The sequence below is a fragment of the Lynx rufus genome, unplaced genomic scaffold (genome assembly GCF_022079265.1).
Source record: "Lynx rufus isolate CCGP_SWC_20201006 ecotype Redwood Valley unplaced genomic scaffold, mLynRuf1.p SCAF_8, whole genome shotgun sequence".
Lineage (NCBI taxonomy): Eukaryota > Metazoa > Chordata > Mammalia > Carnivora > Felidae > Lynx > Lynx rufus.
Window position 1 is genome coordinate 19,139,439 of NW_025814896.1, and position 19,272 is coordinate 19,158,710.

At 41.4% G+C, this 19,272-nt stretch overlaps 1 protein-coding gene across 1 annotated transcript in view; it reads right to left on the reverse strand.

Moving 5' to 3' along the window:
- TOP1 (DNA topoisomerase I) overlaps positions 1 to 16,339 on the reverse strand; it is a 95,803-nt gene extending 79,464 nt beyond the window's left edge. The window contains exons 1-2 of the mRNA XM_047069562.1: positions 16,077 to 16,339; positions 15,721 to 15,745 (exon numbers count right to left, since the gene is read on the reverse strand). Coding sequence (XP_046925518.1) covers positions 15,721 to 15,745; positions 16,077 to 16,109 — 58 coding nt within the window. The 5' untranslated portion in view covers positions 16,110 to 16,339. The remainder of the gene's footprint in view (positions 1 to 15,720; positions 15,746 to 16,076) is intronic.
- Positions 16,340 to 19,272: the final 2,933 nt, after the last annotated feature.

Genomic DNA, 19,272 nt, shown 5'->3' on the forward strand with positions numbered 1-19,272 from the left:
CCTGACGAGGCCAGGATTAAGACTTCCTTGTCCCAACACTACCCCACCACCAAGTCCTCTGCTGGAGGCCAATCAAGGGCCTTTTCCCTACATGGCAAGGTACTATACTGTGTAGTTTTCTTAAGGCCAGCCAAAAGTTTTCCTGGCTAAACTGGCCATCTCAAAAGCAGGACACTTCTGCAGAGTCCCTGGAGAATCAGGGCCTCAATGAGTGCTGCCTAGAGAAGATTTCAACTAAGCGATCAGTCCACTGAGGTGTAAGTCAAAGCTAGATAGAGCTATTATTTTAAGCATAAGGAGTATGACAAACAAATCCCATTTTACTAACTCACCTGTGTTGTCTAAATACAAGACAAAGTTAGAAAGCTTTACTCCTGCCTCTGAAAGTAATTAACCAGTTACAAGACCCTTAAAATTGGCATTTATATTTCATATACTCTTCTGCAGTGAGTCATGTTTTCACAAGGACATCCCTGCACTGAAAATGCTTCTTTCCCAAGAGGCAGAACTTAAAAGGGAAAAAGGACTTGTCTAACCTGAAAATGTACCTTCTCAGGCAACTCAATTAGGACAGGCCCATTCCTGCAGGCTTGTCCTCCTTTGCTTCTATTAAGTGAGCTCTTAATGCTTGGGAAATAGTAAAAGTGACTATAAACCTCCTGTCTATGCTACATAGGAATCCACAGCTCAGCCTAAGTTGCCTTTGTTTACAACAGGCATGGGCCTCAAAATGCCCCCAAGTCCCAATCAAAAAGAATGAAATCTTGCCATTTGCAACTACGTGGATTACACTAAGTGAAATTAGTCAGAGAAAGACAAATATCATGACTTCACTCATATAAGGACTTTAAGACACAGAACAGATGAACATAGGGATGGAAAGCAAAAATAATATAAAAACAGGGAGGGGGACAAACACGTAAGAGATTCTTAAATATGGAGAACAAACAAAGGACTACTGGAGGGGTTGTGGGAGGGGAGAAGGGATAAATGGGTAAGAGGCATTAAGAATCTACTCCTGAAATCACTGTTGCACTATATGCTAACTTGGATATAAATTAAAAAAATAAATAAAAAATTTTTTAAAAATGCACCCAAGTCCACACCTTGAGTGTGCTGATGCACCGCTTCATGCATCCTATTACTAATTCAACCAAGAAGCACAAGTCCACACCTTGTCTACCCATAAAGGAGTCAAGGGTGTTGATGCAGTGGTTTCATGCATCCTATTACCAATTCAACTAAGGGGCCCTCTTTGTCTAGAGTATTGACCATGCTTGAAATGCACAGGCCATTCTCTGGGCAACTAGCTGGAGAAAGACTAAGCCTGAATACATGTATTTCTTCTTCTGAAAAACACTTTCTAGTGCTAATCATTTAACAGGCTCCTTTTTACGCTTCAGTTATGAATTACTCCAACTTCAAAACTGTAAGGAAGCACATGGATAAGTACGGAGGCCTAGCCATGGGCTTTGTAAAAAAAAAAAAAAAAAGGAATACTGCTTAAGAGGATGAATTACTACACAAAACTAGTTCTAAGCTTCATATGAATGTCAAGACTAAAAGCTTATTTTGATCAACTTATCTTATTCTTGTCAATTATTTGACCTTGGGGATATAATAGTACCAGATACTATTAAATGTCCTCTCATATGACTGAGATAGCTATTATCCCTACTGTTACAGATGAGAAACTAAGATCAGAGTTGTGACTTGCTTAAGGCCACCCAGCTAAACAGGTTTATCTAACTCCAAAGTCTAGATTTCAAGCATGTAAGCATGTGGACTTTGTCAACTTTCATTCCTCCTAAAAATGTGAGGCTAAAAAAAATTTTTTTTAGTTAAAAAATAAAATAAAAATGTGAGGCTCAACAGAAGGGTGAATTTTAAGTCTTACTTTATTCCACTGGTTTTGTAACTTTAGTGTATATCATATCACCTGATTGGCTTGTTAAAACCTAGATGGCTAAGCCCCCACTCTCAAGAATTTAGGCCAGTAGGTCTGGATGAGCCCAATAATTTACATTTCCCACAAGTTCTCAAACAATGCTGATGCTGATCAGGAAACCATGCTAGAAGAACCACTGCTCTATTCACATCCTCCCATGTCAATCAGTGCCATCAGTAGCTAAAGACCACTAAATTGTACCCATACCTCCACTTACCTTCTAAAAGTCCCTGTCTTAACCATTTTGGGGATATTAGTATGAAAACAACCTCTTGCTCTTTGTGCTTTGCTTAGTCACCCAATCCTAAAAGATGACATCAGGATCAAACGGCTTGTTAAACATGGAAGGAGGAGAAAGAATTAGGATTCTGATGAGATAAATAGGAAAACAGCTGCAAAGTCAGTTAACTATCTCTACTATTTAGGTGAATTACTCATTGAAAGAAGGTATTTAGAGTAGGATAAATATAATCCTTTTATAAACATATACTGAAAAACACTGTTCTGGTCCTTTAAAAATCCCATAAACTGAATAGCTTAACCAATGGAGTACCCTGAACAAATGAAGCAAAAACATACATCTTAACGCAAGTAAGATAGTAAAGTCCAGATAGATCAGTTTCTCCAAAGATGATCTGTGGTCTCATGTATTAATCAGAATCATCCAGGATTGTTAGATATGTATTAAAAATGCAGATTTCTCAGTCTGTGCCACTACAGAATCAACTTAAGAGGTTTAGGCCTAGAAATATGTATTTTTACCAAGTACTCCCAGGTGATTCTTAAGCATTTTAGCTCGGCAGCAATGAAAAGTTAGTGCAGGCGCGCTTGGCTGGTTCAGTTGGTGGAGCAGGTGACTCGATCTTGGGGCTGTGAGCTCCAGCCCCATGTTGGGTGTGGAGATTACTTAAAAATAAAATCTTTAGGGGTGGCTGGGTGGCTCAGTCAGTTAAGTGTCCGACTTTGGCTCAGGTCATGATCTCACCATTGTGTTCAAGCCCCGCGTTGGGCTCTGGGCTGACAGCCTGGAGTCTGGAGCCTGCTTCGAGTTCTGTGTCTCCCTCTCTCTCTGCCCCTCCCCCGTGCTCGCTCTCACTTTCTCTCTCAAAAATGAATAAATATTTTTAAAAATTAAAAAAATAAAATCTTTACAAAAGAAAGAAAGAAAACTTAGTGTAAAACTCTCAATTTTTCTCACTGGATTTTCAACCAGCAAACAAGCTAGGAGAGAGAGGGGTTCCCACTTCACAATTTAAACATTTGTTGAAAGCATCTGTACTGTCCACACAGGATGAGATCGTGCTCTTACACACTTCCTAGTAAATAAGCAAAACATGTAAATTTCTCCAGTCTAGAAAAAAAAAAAATTGGAAAAAGAGGAAAAGAAAGGCTCAAAGCCAGAGAAAAGTGATTACTTATGGCTTGGGATTAAGTGGTGTTTGCAGACAGACTGCACTTAGAAAGGAAAAGGAGTATCCAAAACTATGCCTTCAGTACTAAAATAGGCGGAGATGTTGCTAACCTTCAAGGAGTTTTTAATACTTAGTGCCTTCCCAAATAGGTAGTAAAATGGATACATACTGGGGATACTTATCCAACTGTACCAAATCCTAAAGACTAAGGTATTCCAGGGTAAAAAAAGAAATACTTTAACAAAACAGGACTATAGACTTGTGGGAGAAGAATACACACTGAACGTAATTTTTGGGAAATAGAGTTGTTGTGGAATGACTTTTTTTTTTTTTTAAGGGGGAGCGAGGGGGCTGGGGGACAGAGAGAGAATACCAAGCAGACTCCACACTTTATGCAGTGCTCAATCCCATGAACCATGAGAGCCATGACCAAAGCTGAAAGCCATGACCAAAGCTGAAATCAAGAGTCGGACACTCAACTAACTGAACCACCCAGGCACCCCAAATCAAGTTTTCAATAACAAAATTGCTTAACAAAATTATCTTCACCTTTGTACAATAGCACTGACTAGCATGCATATTTACATATGTGCAGTGAGTATGGATTCTGCTTAATATACTGGTAGTCTTACTGATGCAAACACTTTTACTGTTTTCAGTCTCTTATGGACCCAATTGAATCACACTGTACTGTACTTTAAACTATTCCCCTAAAAACTGGAGCCTAGCACAAACACTATCTGACATCTAAATTCTACAGATTAGCTCCAGTCCTAAAGAAGTGCTATAGTGTTTTCAGGACTATAGGAGGAAAAATTTCAGCTTGTTTGCCCAACTAGAATCTGTTTTTCTACAGTTTGCTAGCAAACAAGCATTCTCTGCTAATATACAACTCTCCTGACATTCTGAGATTAGGAAGATGCTAACATTTATAAAGGACTATAAAGTTCTGCTTAAGTGTCTATTTTTATATCACACTGCATTCAAGGGAGAAAGGAGGTGATTTGATTTTTAAGGGGAAAAGGTAATAATTATGGTCAAACCACCACCAGCTTAACTTGCATTGAGGAAGCTAACTGGAGACCTCTCAGAGCTGGGGGTCTGGCCTTGGATTGCTTTCTGCTTGGAAGTCAAGTGTAACAAGCCAGCAGTTACAAAGCCTAGACAACTTCTGTTCCTCCTCCCTGCTTTTGTTTTCTTTTCTGGTTAACTGGAACCATGAAAAATTAACAAATAGTCTCAATTCTCTGAGAGACTCTTGTTTCTTCATTTCTGTTGTTAAGTAGCAAGCACTAGTGACATTGCATTCATTCTTGTGAAAACTCACTGTAAGAATAAGCATGGTCAGTCTAACATTTAGTCTCAATCACTTTTCCAGTATTCAGATCACTGGAAGTAATACCATTATGTACTCTCAACCTTCTTCTGAGGAGTTTAATGGCTTTCATACCAAGACACTTCATGGATTAGGAAGCAGTAAAAATAGTAATATATTTAAACTGCTTCACAAAATTAGTTTCCCAGGACTTTAAGTACTAAGTCTAATCTCAAAGATCTTAGCTCTTCAAGTTTCTGAAGATGGTGATTTTACTCTATTTCAGGCAACTGAGTTCAAGAATTTTAACCATTTCAAGCAAATACTTGGATTGGCTATTGTCACACGGATCTCTTGCACACAATGTGAACACTGCTAGTCACTGATAAATCTACCAGTTTAGGGAAACCTGAAAATTACTTCTCTACAACTCATGCAATACTGTTGTCTAATAATGAGAAATCCATAAACAGAACTTTTAACTTCTTCTATTCCAGGTGAAAGGATTTAATGAGTTTACAGGTATCCTAAAAAAAACTTCAAATAGAGATGTCCCTCTTTCACTGACAGTTAAGTATTCACTGATAGTACCTTCCATCCCATTTAACCTATGTCAGGAGCCTTTATACTGTGGCCCCATGAAAAAGATGGCATCTCAACAGAGGAAGTGAGTGTACAGACCTACAAGTACTCACTTCAAAATGTTCATTCTGAGAGCCATATGGATTTGTCTCGTTCATCTGTGTCTAGTCGTTACTGGTATTTACTTTCCGAATGTTTGAACAAATGAATATGGCAGCTTAAATTTTCCATTTGCAATTAAACATGAAATTTTTAGTTTTCTGAGTAGAACTATAAATACTGCACCATCCCAAGTGCAAAGGGGGAAAAGTTACTGCTGCCAAAGATTCTTAAACTGCAATTTAACTCTGAAAAACAAAGTGGTTTGTACACAAAGTCTTACTGTCCTGAGCCCATCTGGATTCACAGCAACAGTATCATATTCAAAGCTCCCTGGCGACCCTCCCCCTTGGGTACCCCAATTTAAAAATTAAAGATATTCCCTTTGCACAAAAGACTAAAATAATCTCTGAAAAAGGTCTGGGTTTTGGATTTTTCTTTTTTAAGATGTGGCAAGGAACTAAGATTCTGTTTTAAGTGTCACCTTTTCTAAAGTGATCTTCACATGCTCTTTAATCCTCAATCTTGAGTTAAGTATTAGACCTAGTTTACAGGTAAGGAACTAAGGCTTGGAGATTAACTTGTTCAAAGATCTCACTATTGAAGCACAAGAACTTAAATTCAAATCCCCCTTGACTCAATCTCTGTCCTTTACACTCTATCATGATTTGATGGGGACACACACACATCACACAGATAGACACAATCACCCCCCTCCCCCAACCATTCACATTCTGAATCAGGAATAAAAAAAAAAAAAAAAAAGGTAAGAGAAAGAAGCCCAAGCTTTGAAGACTTTAATCCAATCTTGGACATTCTCACATACCGAGGGCAAAAGAGCCATGCGGTATTAATAAACAGTCACTTACTCTAGGATTTTTTTTCACATACTTTAGGAACCATATTTTCCTGGGGCACCTAGGTAACTCAGTCAGTGACCGACTTCAGCTCAAGTCATGATCTTGTGGTTCGTGGGTTCAGGCCCTGCACTGGGCTCTGTGCTGACAGCTCAGAGCCTGGAGCCTGCTTCAGATTCTGTGTCTTCCTCTCTCTGCCCCTCCCCTGTTCATGCACTCTCTCTCTCTCTCAAAAATAAACATTAAAAAACAAAACAAAACAACAACAAAAAGCCATGTTCCGGACACGTTTATCTTTTGAAAACTTTTAAAATGTTTATTTATTGGGGGGGGGGGGGGAGTGAGTAGGGGAGGGACAGATAGAGAAGAGAGAATCCCAAGCAGGTTCCATGCTGTCAGCAGAGCCTGACATGGGACTCAAATTCACGAACCATGAGATCATGACCTGAGCGGAAATTAAGAGTCAGACACTTAACTGACTGAACCACCCAGACATCCTGAAAATTTTATCTTTGAAGACTCTTTAAATCAACACACATTTAAAAAAATAAAATAAAATAAAATAAAATAAAATAAAATAAAATAAAACCATATTTTGTAATTTCTCTCCTATAAAATTATTTTCTCTGGCCCACGTTTAACTGAATATTAAGTCTGAAGTCTGCTCCTGTTGTGATGCTTCTGTGATACTCTTTTTTTCTTAATTTTTTTTTAATGTTTTTTGGGTTTTTTTCTGTTTTTTGAGAGAGAGAGAGAGAGAGAGAGAGAGAGAGAATGAATGAATGAGCAGGGAGGGGCAGAGAGAGAGACACACACAGAATCCAAAGCTCCAGGCTCTGAGCTATCAGCACAGAGCCCAACGGGGGGCTTGAACTCACAGACTGTGAGATCACGACCTGACGCCCAACCGACTGAACCACCCAGGCGCCCCTGTGGTACTCCTTTTTTATCAATGGTGTATCTACTAAGATCCATCTGGCTGAATCTAACGGACATTTGTAAACATATCTGCAACTGACTTTGGTTTATTTTCTTTAAGGAGCACTTTCCAAGTAACAAATTCAAGGCAATTCAATAATCAGCATTAGCTAGACTTATGAGCCATTATCGAAATTTCTGCTTACTAAATAAACTTTTTCATGGACTCTCCCAAATGCCTATACTCCTGCGTAACTCTTAACATGGAGTTTACTATTTAAGTTCTCATACTTAAGTTTTATTATTTTTTTAACGTTTTTTTAATTTATTTTTGAGACAGAGAGAGACAGAGCATGAACAGGGGAGGATCAGAGAGAGAGGGAGACACAGAATCTGAAACAGGCCCCAGGCTCTGTGCTGACAGCTCAGAGCCCGACGCGGGGCTCAAACTCACAGACTGTGAGATCGTGACCCGAGCTGAAGTCGGACGCTCAACCGACTGAGCCACCCAGGCGCCCCTTAAGTTTTATTATTTAAGGCATTCTGTTGCCAAGAATGAACTATTTCACAGGAAGTTGAGTTGGTCACTATAAGCAGTATGTGAATAAATGAAAAATGTAGGTAACTCTTAGACACTTTCAGTCTTCTGAGTTTAAAATGTTTTGGGGCAAGAAGTAAAATAGTAGCATTTGAAAAAAAAACATGTTGACACAAGAAATACTGAGTTTTGTTGTTAAGAAAAAAAAAAAAATCGCAGGAACACCTGGACGGCTCAGTCGGTTGAGCATCTGACTCTTGATATCAGCTCAGGTCATGATCCCGACAGGGACGTGGGACCAAGCCCCTCATTGGGCTCCATGCTGAGCATGGAGCCTGCTTAAGATTCTCTCTCCCTCTGCCCCTCTCCCCTGCTCACACATTCCCTCTCTAAAATAAAAAAATAAATAAATAAAATCATCAACAATGAACTTGGCATTTCACTTATTAAATGCATCTAATAAAGATAAAACTCTGGGTACCTTTTTTAAAATTGAAATATAATTGACATATAAGCTCTGGGTATCTTTAACAGAAAATCCATAGTTCTATTAAAGGGTTGAGAAATTAGCTACAGCAGTATGTTTTTTTCATGTCTAAGCCCATCTCCCCTGAAAAAGTAGTTCTTTCAGCAATGACAACCCTGCCTTATTCTTAGAAAAGTAGGAACCAGATACACATTTGGCTCCTACTTAGCCCAAACCTACATATAGATACACCACCTTTCCTTTTATAGTGGTTGCTTAACAGTCAGAAGACATCAGTGTAGGCTGTGAAGTTCAGTTAGATAAAGACTCAACCAACTCTAGGTATATGCTACTGTTCACTGTGTAAATGTCAGGAAGATTTAAAAGGTTATCAGGGAATACCAGTGAAGGAAGGAAGGAGTCACCAACAACAGTATGTCAAACCTAACATTCAAAATAAAGATCTATTTCATAATAGAAGCTGTCTGACCAAAGCTTAAATTGTAAAATATGGACAAAGAGGCACATTATATACTTATAAATTCTCAATAGCTTGTGAAGCATAGAAATACCATCCTTATCTACAGATAACAAAACAAAATTTGGCAGCCCGAGTTAAGTTTCATACTAAGAATAGGGACTTACTTAGATTTTTCTACTCCAATTTTCTATTTTACCACAGGTGCTCAAGAAAGTACTCCCCACAGCCTCCCTCTTCATCACTTATACCCTTCAGTCGCACTCTGGTTCCAGCCTTTACACCAAATCATCTCTTGAAGACTTAGCCCTCCAGGTGCAAGGGGTCTAAACTTTCTCTACCAGCACATAATTAAGGGAAGGCTGTGACATCTATACCAAAGCTTACCAATTGCAGTATGTGATTTCCATAATCTAGACCAGGTAATATGCTACCAAAAAGAGGAGTTGAGAAGGTGTAAAAAGCAAAATTTTCCCTTCTTGGTCTCAGCTTCTCCCATAAACCTATACAATCTGTACTATTCCCATTAAATTCCCATTTAATGAATACAAAAATGTGATGTCTACTAAGCTCTCAAAATGTGTTTCTTTCCTTCCACTTCTCCTTCTACTGCCTAGCAAGAGCTCAGATAATGCACTACAAATGAAGAGGCTATCTTATAGGAGTTGGGTAAAGTAAAGGGTCTTAACCAATGAGATCCCCTAATCCACTGATCTTGAAACCTGCGACGTTTAAGTTCTGCCCAGCCAGTATTCTGCTTACAAACCTTTCTAAATCTAGGCATTCGTATGGTAATAAGATTAAAATCTGTACTTTTTACAAAATAGCAAAAGGGTACATTTCTTTTTTCTTTTTTTTAAGTTTATTTATTTATTTAGACAGAGAGAGTGCAAGCAGGGATGGGGCAGAGAGAGGGGGAAAGAGAATCCCAAGCAGGCTTTGTGCTGTCAGCACAGAGTCCAATGCGGGGCTCCAACTCACGAACTGTGAGATCATGACCTGAGCCAAAACCAAACGTCAGATACTCAACTAACTAAGCCACCCAGGCACCCCCAAAGGGTGCATTTCTAGTGTACTCTAGTGCGGATTAACCTACACCTTAAAACTTTTCAGGGGGATGGAGGAAGGTGAATTCCAAACAGCCAAAGATATCTTCTCCAAGAAAGATCCCAGCATCTATCTTTGCTAGGCTGTGCTAAGAAAAATGCAAATACTGAGACCAAGAGTTGGCTGATTTGTTTTTGTTCTTAAAAAATAGGAAAATGTCAGATACCCAGGGATCTATTAAACCTGTTCTCAACAATATCAACAAAGACAAGAGAATTAAAGTCCCCAGTAATGCTGACTGCTTTAACACCTTTTGTTGGAGCTTCTCTAGGTATATCTCAGGAATGTTAATGAACTAGTTCTTTGGTTCCTCCAATCCACAGAAACAAAGTTAACTTCAAAGGCTCAGAGAGGAATGAACAGCCTGGTAGAGTTGCACCTCTACCCTAAATCTAATGCACCTCTACCCTAAATCTACCCTAAGCCCTAAGAGGGCATGGAAGGAGATGTAAATAAAAATATCTACTATAAATTTCAGAAAAATTACCAAGAACAGTATACAAAGGTAAAGGTGGCAGTGAGATAACTTAGATATAAAAACTTAAGCCAACAAATTAAAAAGAATACCATCCAAAAAGAAATTTAATACCTAAGTTGCTTATGTCCCTCTGAATTTCTTGATTAAAATTTTAGAGACATAAATGACAAAGACATTTAATAGCTTGATACTACAATCTATATACCTGAAGATATACTTGACATAATCAGCAAAATCACTTCACAGTTTGAAAAATACTTAGCATCTTTCTTCAACATACAGAATAAAAATCATGTTAAATAATACCTGCTACTAAGCATACTGTCATTTCCTATAACCCTACCAAAAATAACCATTAATATCTAACATATTCTACGAGCTTTTTTCCACCTAATAATAAAGCCCAGGCCTCCATGCTACCCGTCCTCCCTCCCTCCACCCGGCAATCTTTAACCCCCTCCACAGTACCCAAGCACTGGTGCTATCAACACAGAGCATACATACAACGCACACCTAGATAGGCAGGTTGTGGGGGAAGGGCAGAGGCTGGCAAAACGCTAATTATTCCTTGCCTCTCTTTAGATTTCCCACTTCGATGACTGGTCTGGTGCCATAGGGATAGAAAGCTGTATCTCAAACTTGGATTTACAAGACAAGGAAATAGAGAAAAGACTTGTGCCAACTATTACTACTCAAAGTTTAATCACAATCTGAAAGCTTCCTTTAAACACAATACTTCATTCACTTCTTAAAATCCAGTTAGGAACTTCTCCCATCCCAACCTTTTTACCTTAAGAAGCCAATTCTCAATTCTCAATAGCCCAAATGCCCTTGTTATGCAAAGTTAATGGCTCTAAATATTTAAGAGGCAAATTATCTAAACCACAGGACACGGAAAAGTCACTCAACTGACTCTCCCATATACAAAAGCGATGAATTGACTACCTTTTACCTTCTTTCAAAAGGGTTTTTTTTTTTTTTTTTAACCTCAGGGTCCCATATCAAATATTCAAGCATTTCCATAGCCTCATTCAAAACTAAACAATTACACTTGAATCCTTTTTTCCAAATATAGCTAGAACTTTATTGGAGTTCAACATAGTTTCATATGGGAAGGATGAAATCCCTCACAAAAACATGCTTCTGGGGAAAGAACTCTGCATCTGATAAAAATCAGGTTTTATTTTGTACTAAAAATGTGGTTAAAGTTGTTAAAGATCCATAACATACATATGCATTAATACCCAATTAATACAACACGCGCAAATTCAGTATAATCTGAAGCCTCCTAAAATGAAATATATCCATGAAGTACAATAGAATCATTTCGCATACGCTTAGCAGAGGATAACTGTTATAACTGATATACGACACCAAGCTTTCTAAAACATAGATATTTTTGCACCCCCCCCACACACATATGCTGAAAACAAACAAAAAACCCCCAATGGCCTAATTTTGGAATAAAAGAGTTAAAACATGTGAAGAATCCCTGGCTCTTTCTTGTACATGGTATAAATGGATACCAATTCACTAGGACCCAGAACAAATTAATGAATCACTCCTTCAAACTCTCACAATTCCTCATTTTCATGCTGATGTTAAAAAAAGTCAGATAATTCTTTTTTTACTACAATTGGTAAGTGAGATTTGGGGACTAACTCTGGGTTTGTATTTTCCATTTTACCTACTTTGGAGCTGGTGTCATCAATGTTACCTAGTTTCACCTTTCAAACTATGAGGTGTTTCTGATTCCTTTAGTAACTCCTGGATTTTCTTGTTTTACCAGCAACATCGGAATCTGAAATTTGTTTGGAAGTTCTGATATGCTAGTAATCTAAAAAACACATGTTGACAAGCAACTTTGTTTCAAGTCTAAATAGTATTAAGATGCTACAGTAGTCACTAATTCTGAAAAGATGCCCCAAGGAGTCTAGCTGTAGAAAGAAAAACACTGGAGCCTGATACTTAAGTGCTTCTGGATTGAGCAAGATGATGTGCCAGATGTCATTTGAAGGCGCCATCAGTTTGCAGTTTTAAAAATGTGATGGTAACTTTCAGATAGCCACATCATCAGTCTTCCCACCCCCCACCTCAACCTGCAACTAACAGCATAGAAATACATCTATCTGCATCAGAAACAATTTCTATTTAATTCTTCTATACAATCCGAATCTATTAAGCTAAACCAGAATCAACACAAGATGATGTCAAATTATGATCCCATATAACATTGCTTAGAATAGTCAGTCACTGATGGAATCAAGCATTATACTTTGCTCATCCCAAGGAGGGAAGAACCCCACAAATGCAAAGTGGATGGGCAAAAGCTTGAAACAGCAGAAGGATCACTAACCCCCAACATGATGTTACCATTTTCAACTCTGCAGATAACCTGGCAGTTACTGTAATAATGACTCAGACCCACCACAGTTAGTGCTACCAACACCTAGGAAAAAGGTAGTCAAAAGATTATGGTTTCTACTACTGAAACTCCAAGCTCACCATCAATATTTTAAATATAAAAGCATTTCACAAATAACAGATTTTCCCAGCAGTTAAGCATGGGCCAGAATGTTGTGAATTTCAAATGAACAGCAACAGTTTTAACTATTGTAAAGAATGAACTCCAAAGGGCATAAAACCTTTCAGATCTTAAGGGACGAGGGCAGGCAGAATGAGGGATGTTAGTATATATGAACTTCCACAGTTATCTGTAAGTTCAGCTAAGTCCACTTACAATCATGCTACAGCACACTCTTAATACAAAGATCAATAATGACATGTCTGTGTACAATTAAACACTGATTTTTATTTTTTAAAAACAGTCTTTCACGGTTACATAAATCAATCACTTGTTACCAGGCTATTACTTAATAGAGCAAGCACACAGTTACTAACACTACACCTTTCTTCTGAACAATATTTACAAAGATAATTAGTCCAGTGTCAGACACTTACGGTGGTAGGGAGGCAGTTAAAATGCTTTTTCTCTTGAAGGATTAGGTTAGTTAAAAAGTAAGCAAATGACAAACTAGCAAATCCTTCCCTCCCACATTTTTCAGCTCTGTAAGAAAATAGAGATGTTCAGCTTTTAATTTTGTCATACTACAATCACATATATAGCATACTGGCTACACCTAGGAGCTTTGGAGTGCCCCACTCCCTGCCCTTGGGAAAGCTAGTAAACATACTAAGCCTCAGTTTCCCCATCCATAAAACAGAGATAATAGTATTTAACTCATAAGGTCCTTCCAAGGACTAAATTGAATTAGATAATCCATGCAAAGAGCTGAGATTCGTGCCAGGCAGACAGTAAGTTTTCAACAAATATTAACAATTACTGCAATTACAAGTGATCACATTCTAGAAGTCAATATAGTCGGTTTCAATCTCTATAAAAACAGCATTAAAGATCAACAACCCACCCAGCCCACAATCATTCACATACTCAATAGTTCCTTTGTATAATTTAAGTGAGCAACATGGAGAATAACATTGATGAGAAAGGACTAAACTTTCTTTCACTACTAAATACATGACCTACTCAGCCTGGTCTTAAAGTCAAAAGAACACTTTTTCTGTGTTTTGCTCCTACCTTCCCCGAAGAGGTCAAAAGGACTCTTTACAAATTCTCACCTGCCACGTCCTTTCTTTGCTCCCACATCCCTAAAAAACATCTACACTCTTTTCGGTTTTCTGAGCTGCAGGGGCCTCATCTCCCTTTTAAAACCCTGATAGGTTAGCTCAACATAGTTAAGAAATACTTCAACCCCTGACACTCAGCACCTAGTCTTGCGCAACACTCAGAAGTCACCTCCTCTGAGAAATTTCCCCACCCCCAGACAAAATTAAGTCCCCTAGTTTCTCAAAGCATTTTGGGTATACATATGCCTTAGCACCCACCTTATAATTAACTAATTATGTCTCTCTCGATAGACTGAATTGAGGGCAAGAGAAGCATTGTGGCCAAAGGTTCAGCTCTAGCACTATGCGCAGTGTTTGGCACATATCAGGTGCTCAAGAAATGCAACATGTGAATTTAACCAGAATCTTTCCTTTCAGAGTCCCATCTCTTGCTAGATGCCCCATTACAAAACCTGAACATAAAGCTGCTCTCAGTATACCAGGCTAACACGATGGACTGCTGATTACAACATCAGAAAACATACTCATCAGCTTCTCCCATTGGAGAGGTTCCCGGAACCCAAACTCAATTGAGCAGGATTATGTACCATCAGAATCAGTGGGAATTCCCAGCACACTACAGAGGGTACTTTTCTCCTTCAATAAGATTGTTGAAAAGCCCTCAGGGTGAGCTTTTTATTGGGGGAACTCTTCATTAAGTGAAGTGGAAATACTCAAAGATAAATAAATGCCTCGATTTGGCTGAAAAGGGGTCAAAATCATAAAGTTCTGGGAAAAGCAAGCTAGCTCTTGATTCCTGAAAAACAGAGACCTCCAAAAAAGAACAGGAAGCAGGGGTGGGTGCTGGTCACTCTTTGTTTCAATAAATAAAATCTCTTTTTCTTCCCTACAGCCCAAAAGAAAAGGCCAATACACCAAGTCCAGATGAGATGCTCAACAATCTTTCCTCCTGACAAGTACACTAAACTGAGGTTCTTTAAAAAATAAAAAAAAAGGAAGAAAGAAAAAAGGGGGGAAAAGTGCTGCCTTAGGAACCTCAGCCACAATGAAAAGTTCTAGTAATACTTTAATTAAAAAAAAAAAATCTATCTCCCTGGGTCCAACATTTACATTGGACGGCCCACACACTTGCAAACTTTCTGAAGGGAGGGACTACTACCTTCGCAAAGAACACAACTTGGAAAAAACAATCTCAAAATATGAAGAACTCCACAAAGGGCAGCTTTAGTTTTAGAACCGTAATTCCCATCACAAACAACTTACACCATCACCACCCCCAACCACCACCAAATTCAACAGTTGCCGGAGGATATCTTTCATTCTGGAAACAGAAAAGGAAACAAACAAGCAGCAGAAAGGGAATAACCCCCAAAATAAAGTTCTCTTTGGAAAAAATTGTAACAATTCAGTCTCCCACCCTTCCCTCTCTGGTGAAGTCTATGATTTATACGGCTTTGCTCTGCAGAAAGCTCTTTCTGGGCAGCTCAAGGAAAGAGCCGAGGGAGGGAGAGAAAGAGACACAGGCACAGAAAGGAGAGGAGAGAGAAAAAGAAAATGGCGCAGAGACTAAGTCCCGACTGTCGACAAGGCGACTTTCCCGGGAGGAATCCGGGCCGGGAAAGGCTGCCCGAAGCCCGGCGGCGGGCGACGCCGGGTCTCCGTTGCCCCCTCTTGGGGGGGCCGTGATCTGGGGGTGCTGGGGTCCCCGGAAAGCGGGTCCAGAGGCGGCCCGATGGGAACAATGGGGCCGGTGAGCGAGGAGCCGGGACTTAGTCTCTGGGACGCCATGTCTGTCCTCTGCCCGGCTCCAGCGGGGCGCGGGGTAGGCGGCCGGCGGCGGGAGGACCTGGGGTCGGGGCGGGGGGCACACTCACCATTCAATCGGAAATCCGCTTCAATCTGGAGAAAGAAAAGGGGGGAAGATGAACAAAACAGGCACATTTAACCCCGCGAGCGGCGAGCGCGCGGAGCCGGGGGCCTAGCCCACCCTGCGCCCCAGGGAGGAAGGGACCCCCGGGAACGGCCTTTAAGGGGCAGCCATTCCCACCCCCGCCACCCCAATATGTAACTTGGCGGCTTTCGTCCTAGGCCTAGCGAGCCCACCTCCGCCGGCCGGCCGCCCCTGGCCTGGGGCTCCGGCCTGTCAAAGCGGCCGGGCCGGGGCCTGCGCTGGGGGTCGCGGAGAGCCGGGGTGGGGCCGGGGCGCCGAGAGGACCGTGCCGAACTGTACCTGGGAATCGTTGTGGAGATGGTCCCCGCTCATGTCGGCCGGAGCGGTGAGAGCGGCGGGCGGCGAGTGGCGCCGAGGAGACGCAGACGGTCGAGACCGGCCTATGCGGGCGGACGGGAGCTCCCGGAGGCTCCCGAAGGCGCGGGTAAGCGGCGGCGGCTGCGGGCCTGAGACTCCCGGAACCGCTAAGGCGGCGACAGCGGCGGCGACGCTGACTGACTGCCGGGCGGGCGGCGAGAGCGGACCCTAGCAGTTGTGTAACAGCCTAAGTTCGCATTTCGGCTCACTGCGCCTGCGCGGCCGCTTTTAAACGAGACGTCGCGACGTCAGAGACTCGCGGAAGGAGGCCGAGGGTTGCGGGCCCGCCCCCTCGCGCTTCCAAAGGCGGACCAGGCTTTGCATCGCAAGCCCCGCCTCCTGGCCCTTGCGCTCCGCTGTGATTTGCATAAGGAGTCGACTCCTCCCAGGGCCGCCCACCCTAAGCAACCTTCCTTTCGTTTCCCCGCGCCTTTTCTCGGAACGCCGTACTCCTCTGCGAGGCAGTGCGCAGGCGCATCCCAGACGCCGCCCCCGGACCGTGGCCGGCAGCGCGGCCACGTGGTGGGCCTTTAAAGGCCGCGGCGGGACCGCGCCAGTCCCCGGCCGAGCTGCTGTCCTCGTGCTCCTTTTCGTAGCAGCGAATATCTTGGTGGCCTGGGCTCTGGCCCTTCCACCAACTCTTCTTTGCTCGCTAGCCGGGCGCCGAGGCCGCCAGGAGACAGGAGCTCCCGCCCTAGCCTTTGTCCATGCCTTTCAACCTTCTGAATTATTTTACACTATTATTAATTTTAATTTTTTAACAAACCAAAGGTCTGGTGCAGCTCCAGTTTCCAAACGAGTGCATGTAGTCCTGGGTCACAAGGGCCCTAATTTATTTCGTTAATTCAACAGACATTTATTGAGCGTCTACTGTGAGTCAGGAATTGTGCTGAAAAGGGGTGGTGGTGCAGGGGGCCAAAGGGAATGGGACCTCAGGGTAAACCCGACCTGGCTCTGTCCATCGTTGCATCCCTAGCACACTATAGGGCAGAAGTGAGATGCACAGGATAAAGAACTGCCATTTAGGGACCACCTACTATGTTCTCTGCTCTGAATCCAACACGACAGCTCTGTGGGGCTATTTTATCAAACTGTGTCAGAGATAAGTGACCTACAACCTTCTACCTGACATCTACATTTGGATAACCTCACAAGCTTCTCCAGGGCCGAACTCAACATCTTCCTCCACCCAGCCAGAAAAGCTCCGTCCTGGATAACTTCCTCCTTCCTTTCTCATTAGTCCAACCGGTTGCTTCTCTTCAACCCATCTACCTCTTCTGCCCACACATCTGTCGAAGTCTGCACTATCTCTTGCTTGCATTATCACAATACACTCCTAACAAGGGTCTCAGCCTCCATTCTGGCCCTCTCACAAGCTGATAGCCAACAGGAGCCAAAGTGAACTTTTCAACACGCGGGTCTACCTTACCCCTTTCCCACAATACTTCCCATCACTCTTGGCATAAAGCTCAAATTTCCTAAAGTAGCTCCCAGGGTGCCACATAGCCTGCTTAATTCAAGTGTGACCTCTGTGAATTTTGCCATATCTACTTACCACTTCCACTATTTTACTTACTATTTTAATCGATCCCCTTCTTTACTTAGCTTCCTCCTAAATAATAATATCTATGAAATAATAATGTCTATGAAGTCATTTACAAATAAATACAAAAAGTGTCCATCCATGGACCACTGAAATATCTCTATCACATCTAGTGGTAAACACTTTGGGATTAATTCTTGTGAATGCTCCAAAGCTCAACATTAATATCACTTTTTCAAAGTGATCCCCTTCCCCCACATTCTCTCACTCCCTCTTTCCTCTCTGGGATCAAGTGCCCTTCATAGAGTGTCTTTTCCTTTGTAACACTTATCACAATTGTTATTAAGTTGCTAAGGAGGGCAATAAGTGATTTTATGTCTGTCTCCCCTATTGAACCCAAGGTCTGTCTTTGTTGAAACTTGATCCCCAGCACCTAGCAACAGATCCTACCAAAGAGGCATACAATAAATGAATGAAAGCAGGGTAATACAGTGGTTAGGAGTGCACACATGGAAGTCAAACCAATCTAGGTGTGAGTTCTGCTCTGCTGTTAATTAGCTGTGTAACCTCAGACAAGTTGCTTAAGTTCTCTGAGCCCTAGTTTCCTCATCTGGACAATGACGATAATGGTAGAATTTTATTAGACTATAAAAAAAAAAAAGTTCCTTGAGAACAGACAGCTAGTAAGTACTGAATTTTGGATTTAAACTCCGATAGGCCTGACTCCAAAGCTATGCTCTTTCTCTCAGGCAAACTGCCAGAACGAGTTTCGCCTTGCTAATGGTGTCTTTCAATAGACTTCCCATCTCAGAATCAATCCTAGACTACCAAGTGAGACATTTCAATACTATCTGTTTGCTGCAGGTAGGCCAAGATAATTCAAAGACCGCCTTAAGGAATAACAGAGTCTCTTACTACTACTTTACTGCCAACCCCCAAAGCCAAAGGAGAATCTGCATTTGATTTCCAGGTCCCTCCAAAGAAGATCTGGGTAGGCATAAAAACAGATCATAGACTCCAAAACTGCACAGTAAGCATGGTCCCATGCACAAACCTGCAGGTGTGCAGGCATTTTGTCACATAGCCACCCTGACTCTTGACACCTTAAATCAGTGTCTCTGCAATGTGGTCCATCCACCCCTAGTACTTGAGAAGATTATAGATAATGCATGGACAAACACTTTTACTGTAATTGTTAAGGATGTATTTCCATGTGTATGGGGGGAAAATATTTAACCACCACATCAAATCCATGATTTTAAGGATATAACTGTTTTGGATCAGGCTTTTAAAAAGTTGGTTGATTGGGGAGCCTGGGTGGCTCAGTCAGTTGGGCATCTGACCTTGGCTCAGGTCATGATCTTGCAGTTCAGGAGTTTGAACCCCGCGTTGGGCTCTGTGCTGACAGGTTAGGGCCTGGAGCCTGTTCCAGTTTCTGTGTCTCCCTTTCTGCCCTCCCTGACTCATGCTCTCTCTCTCAAAAATAAATAAACATGCAAAAAAAAATTGTACCTCTAAAAAGTTGGTCAGTTGATTTAGATAAAAATATCAAATAAGGGGCACCTCGGTGGCTCA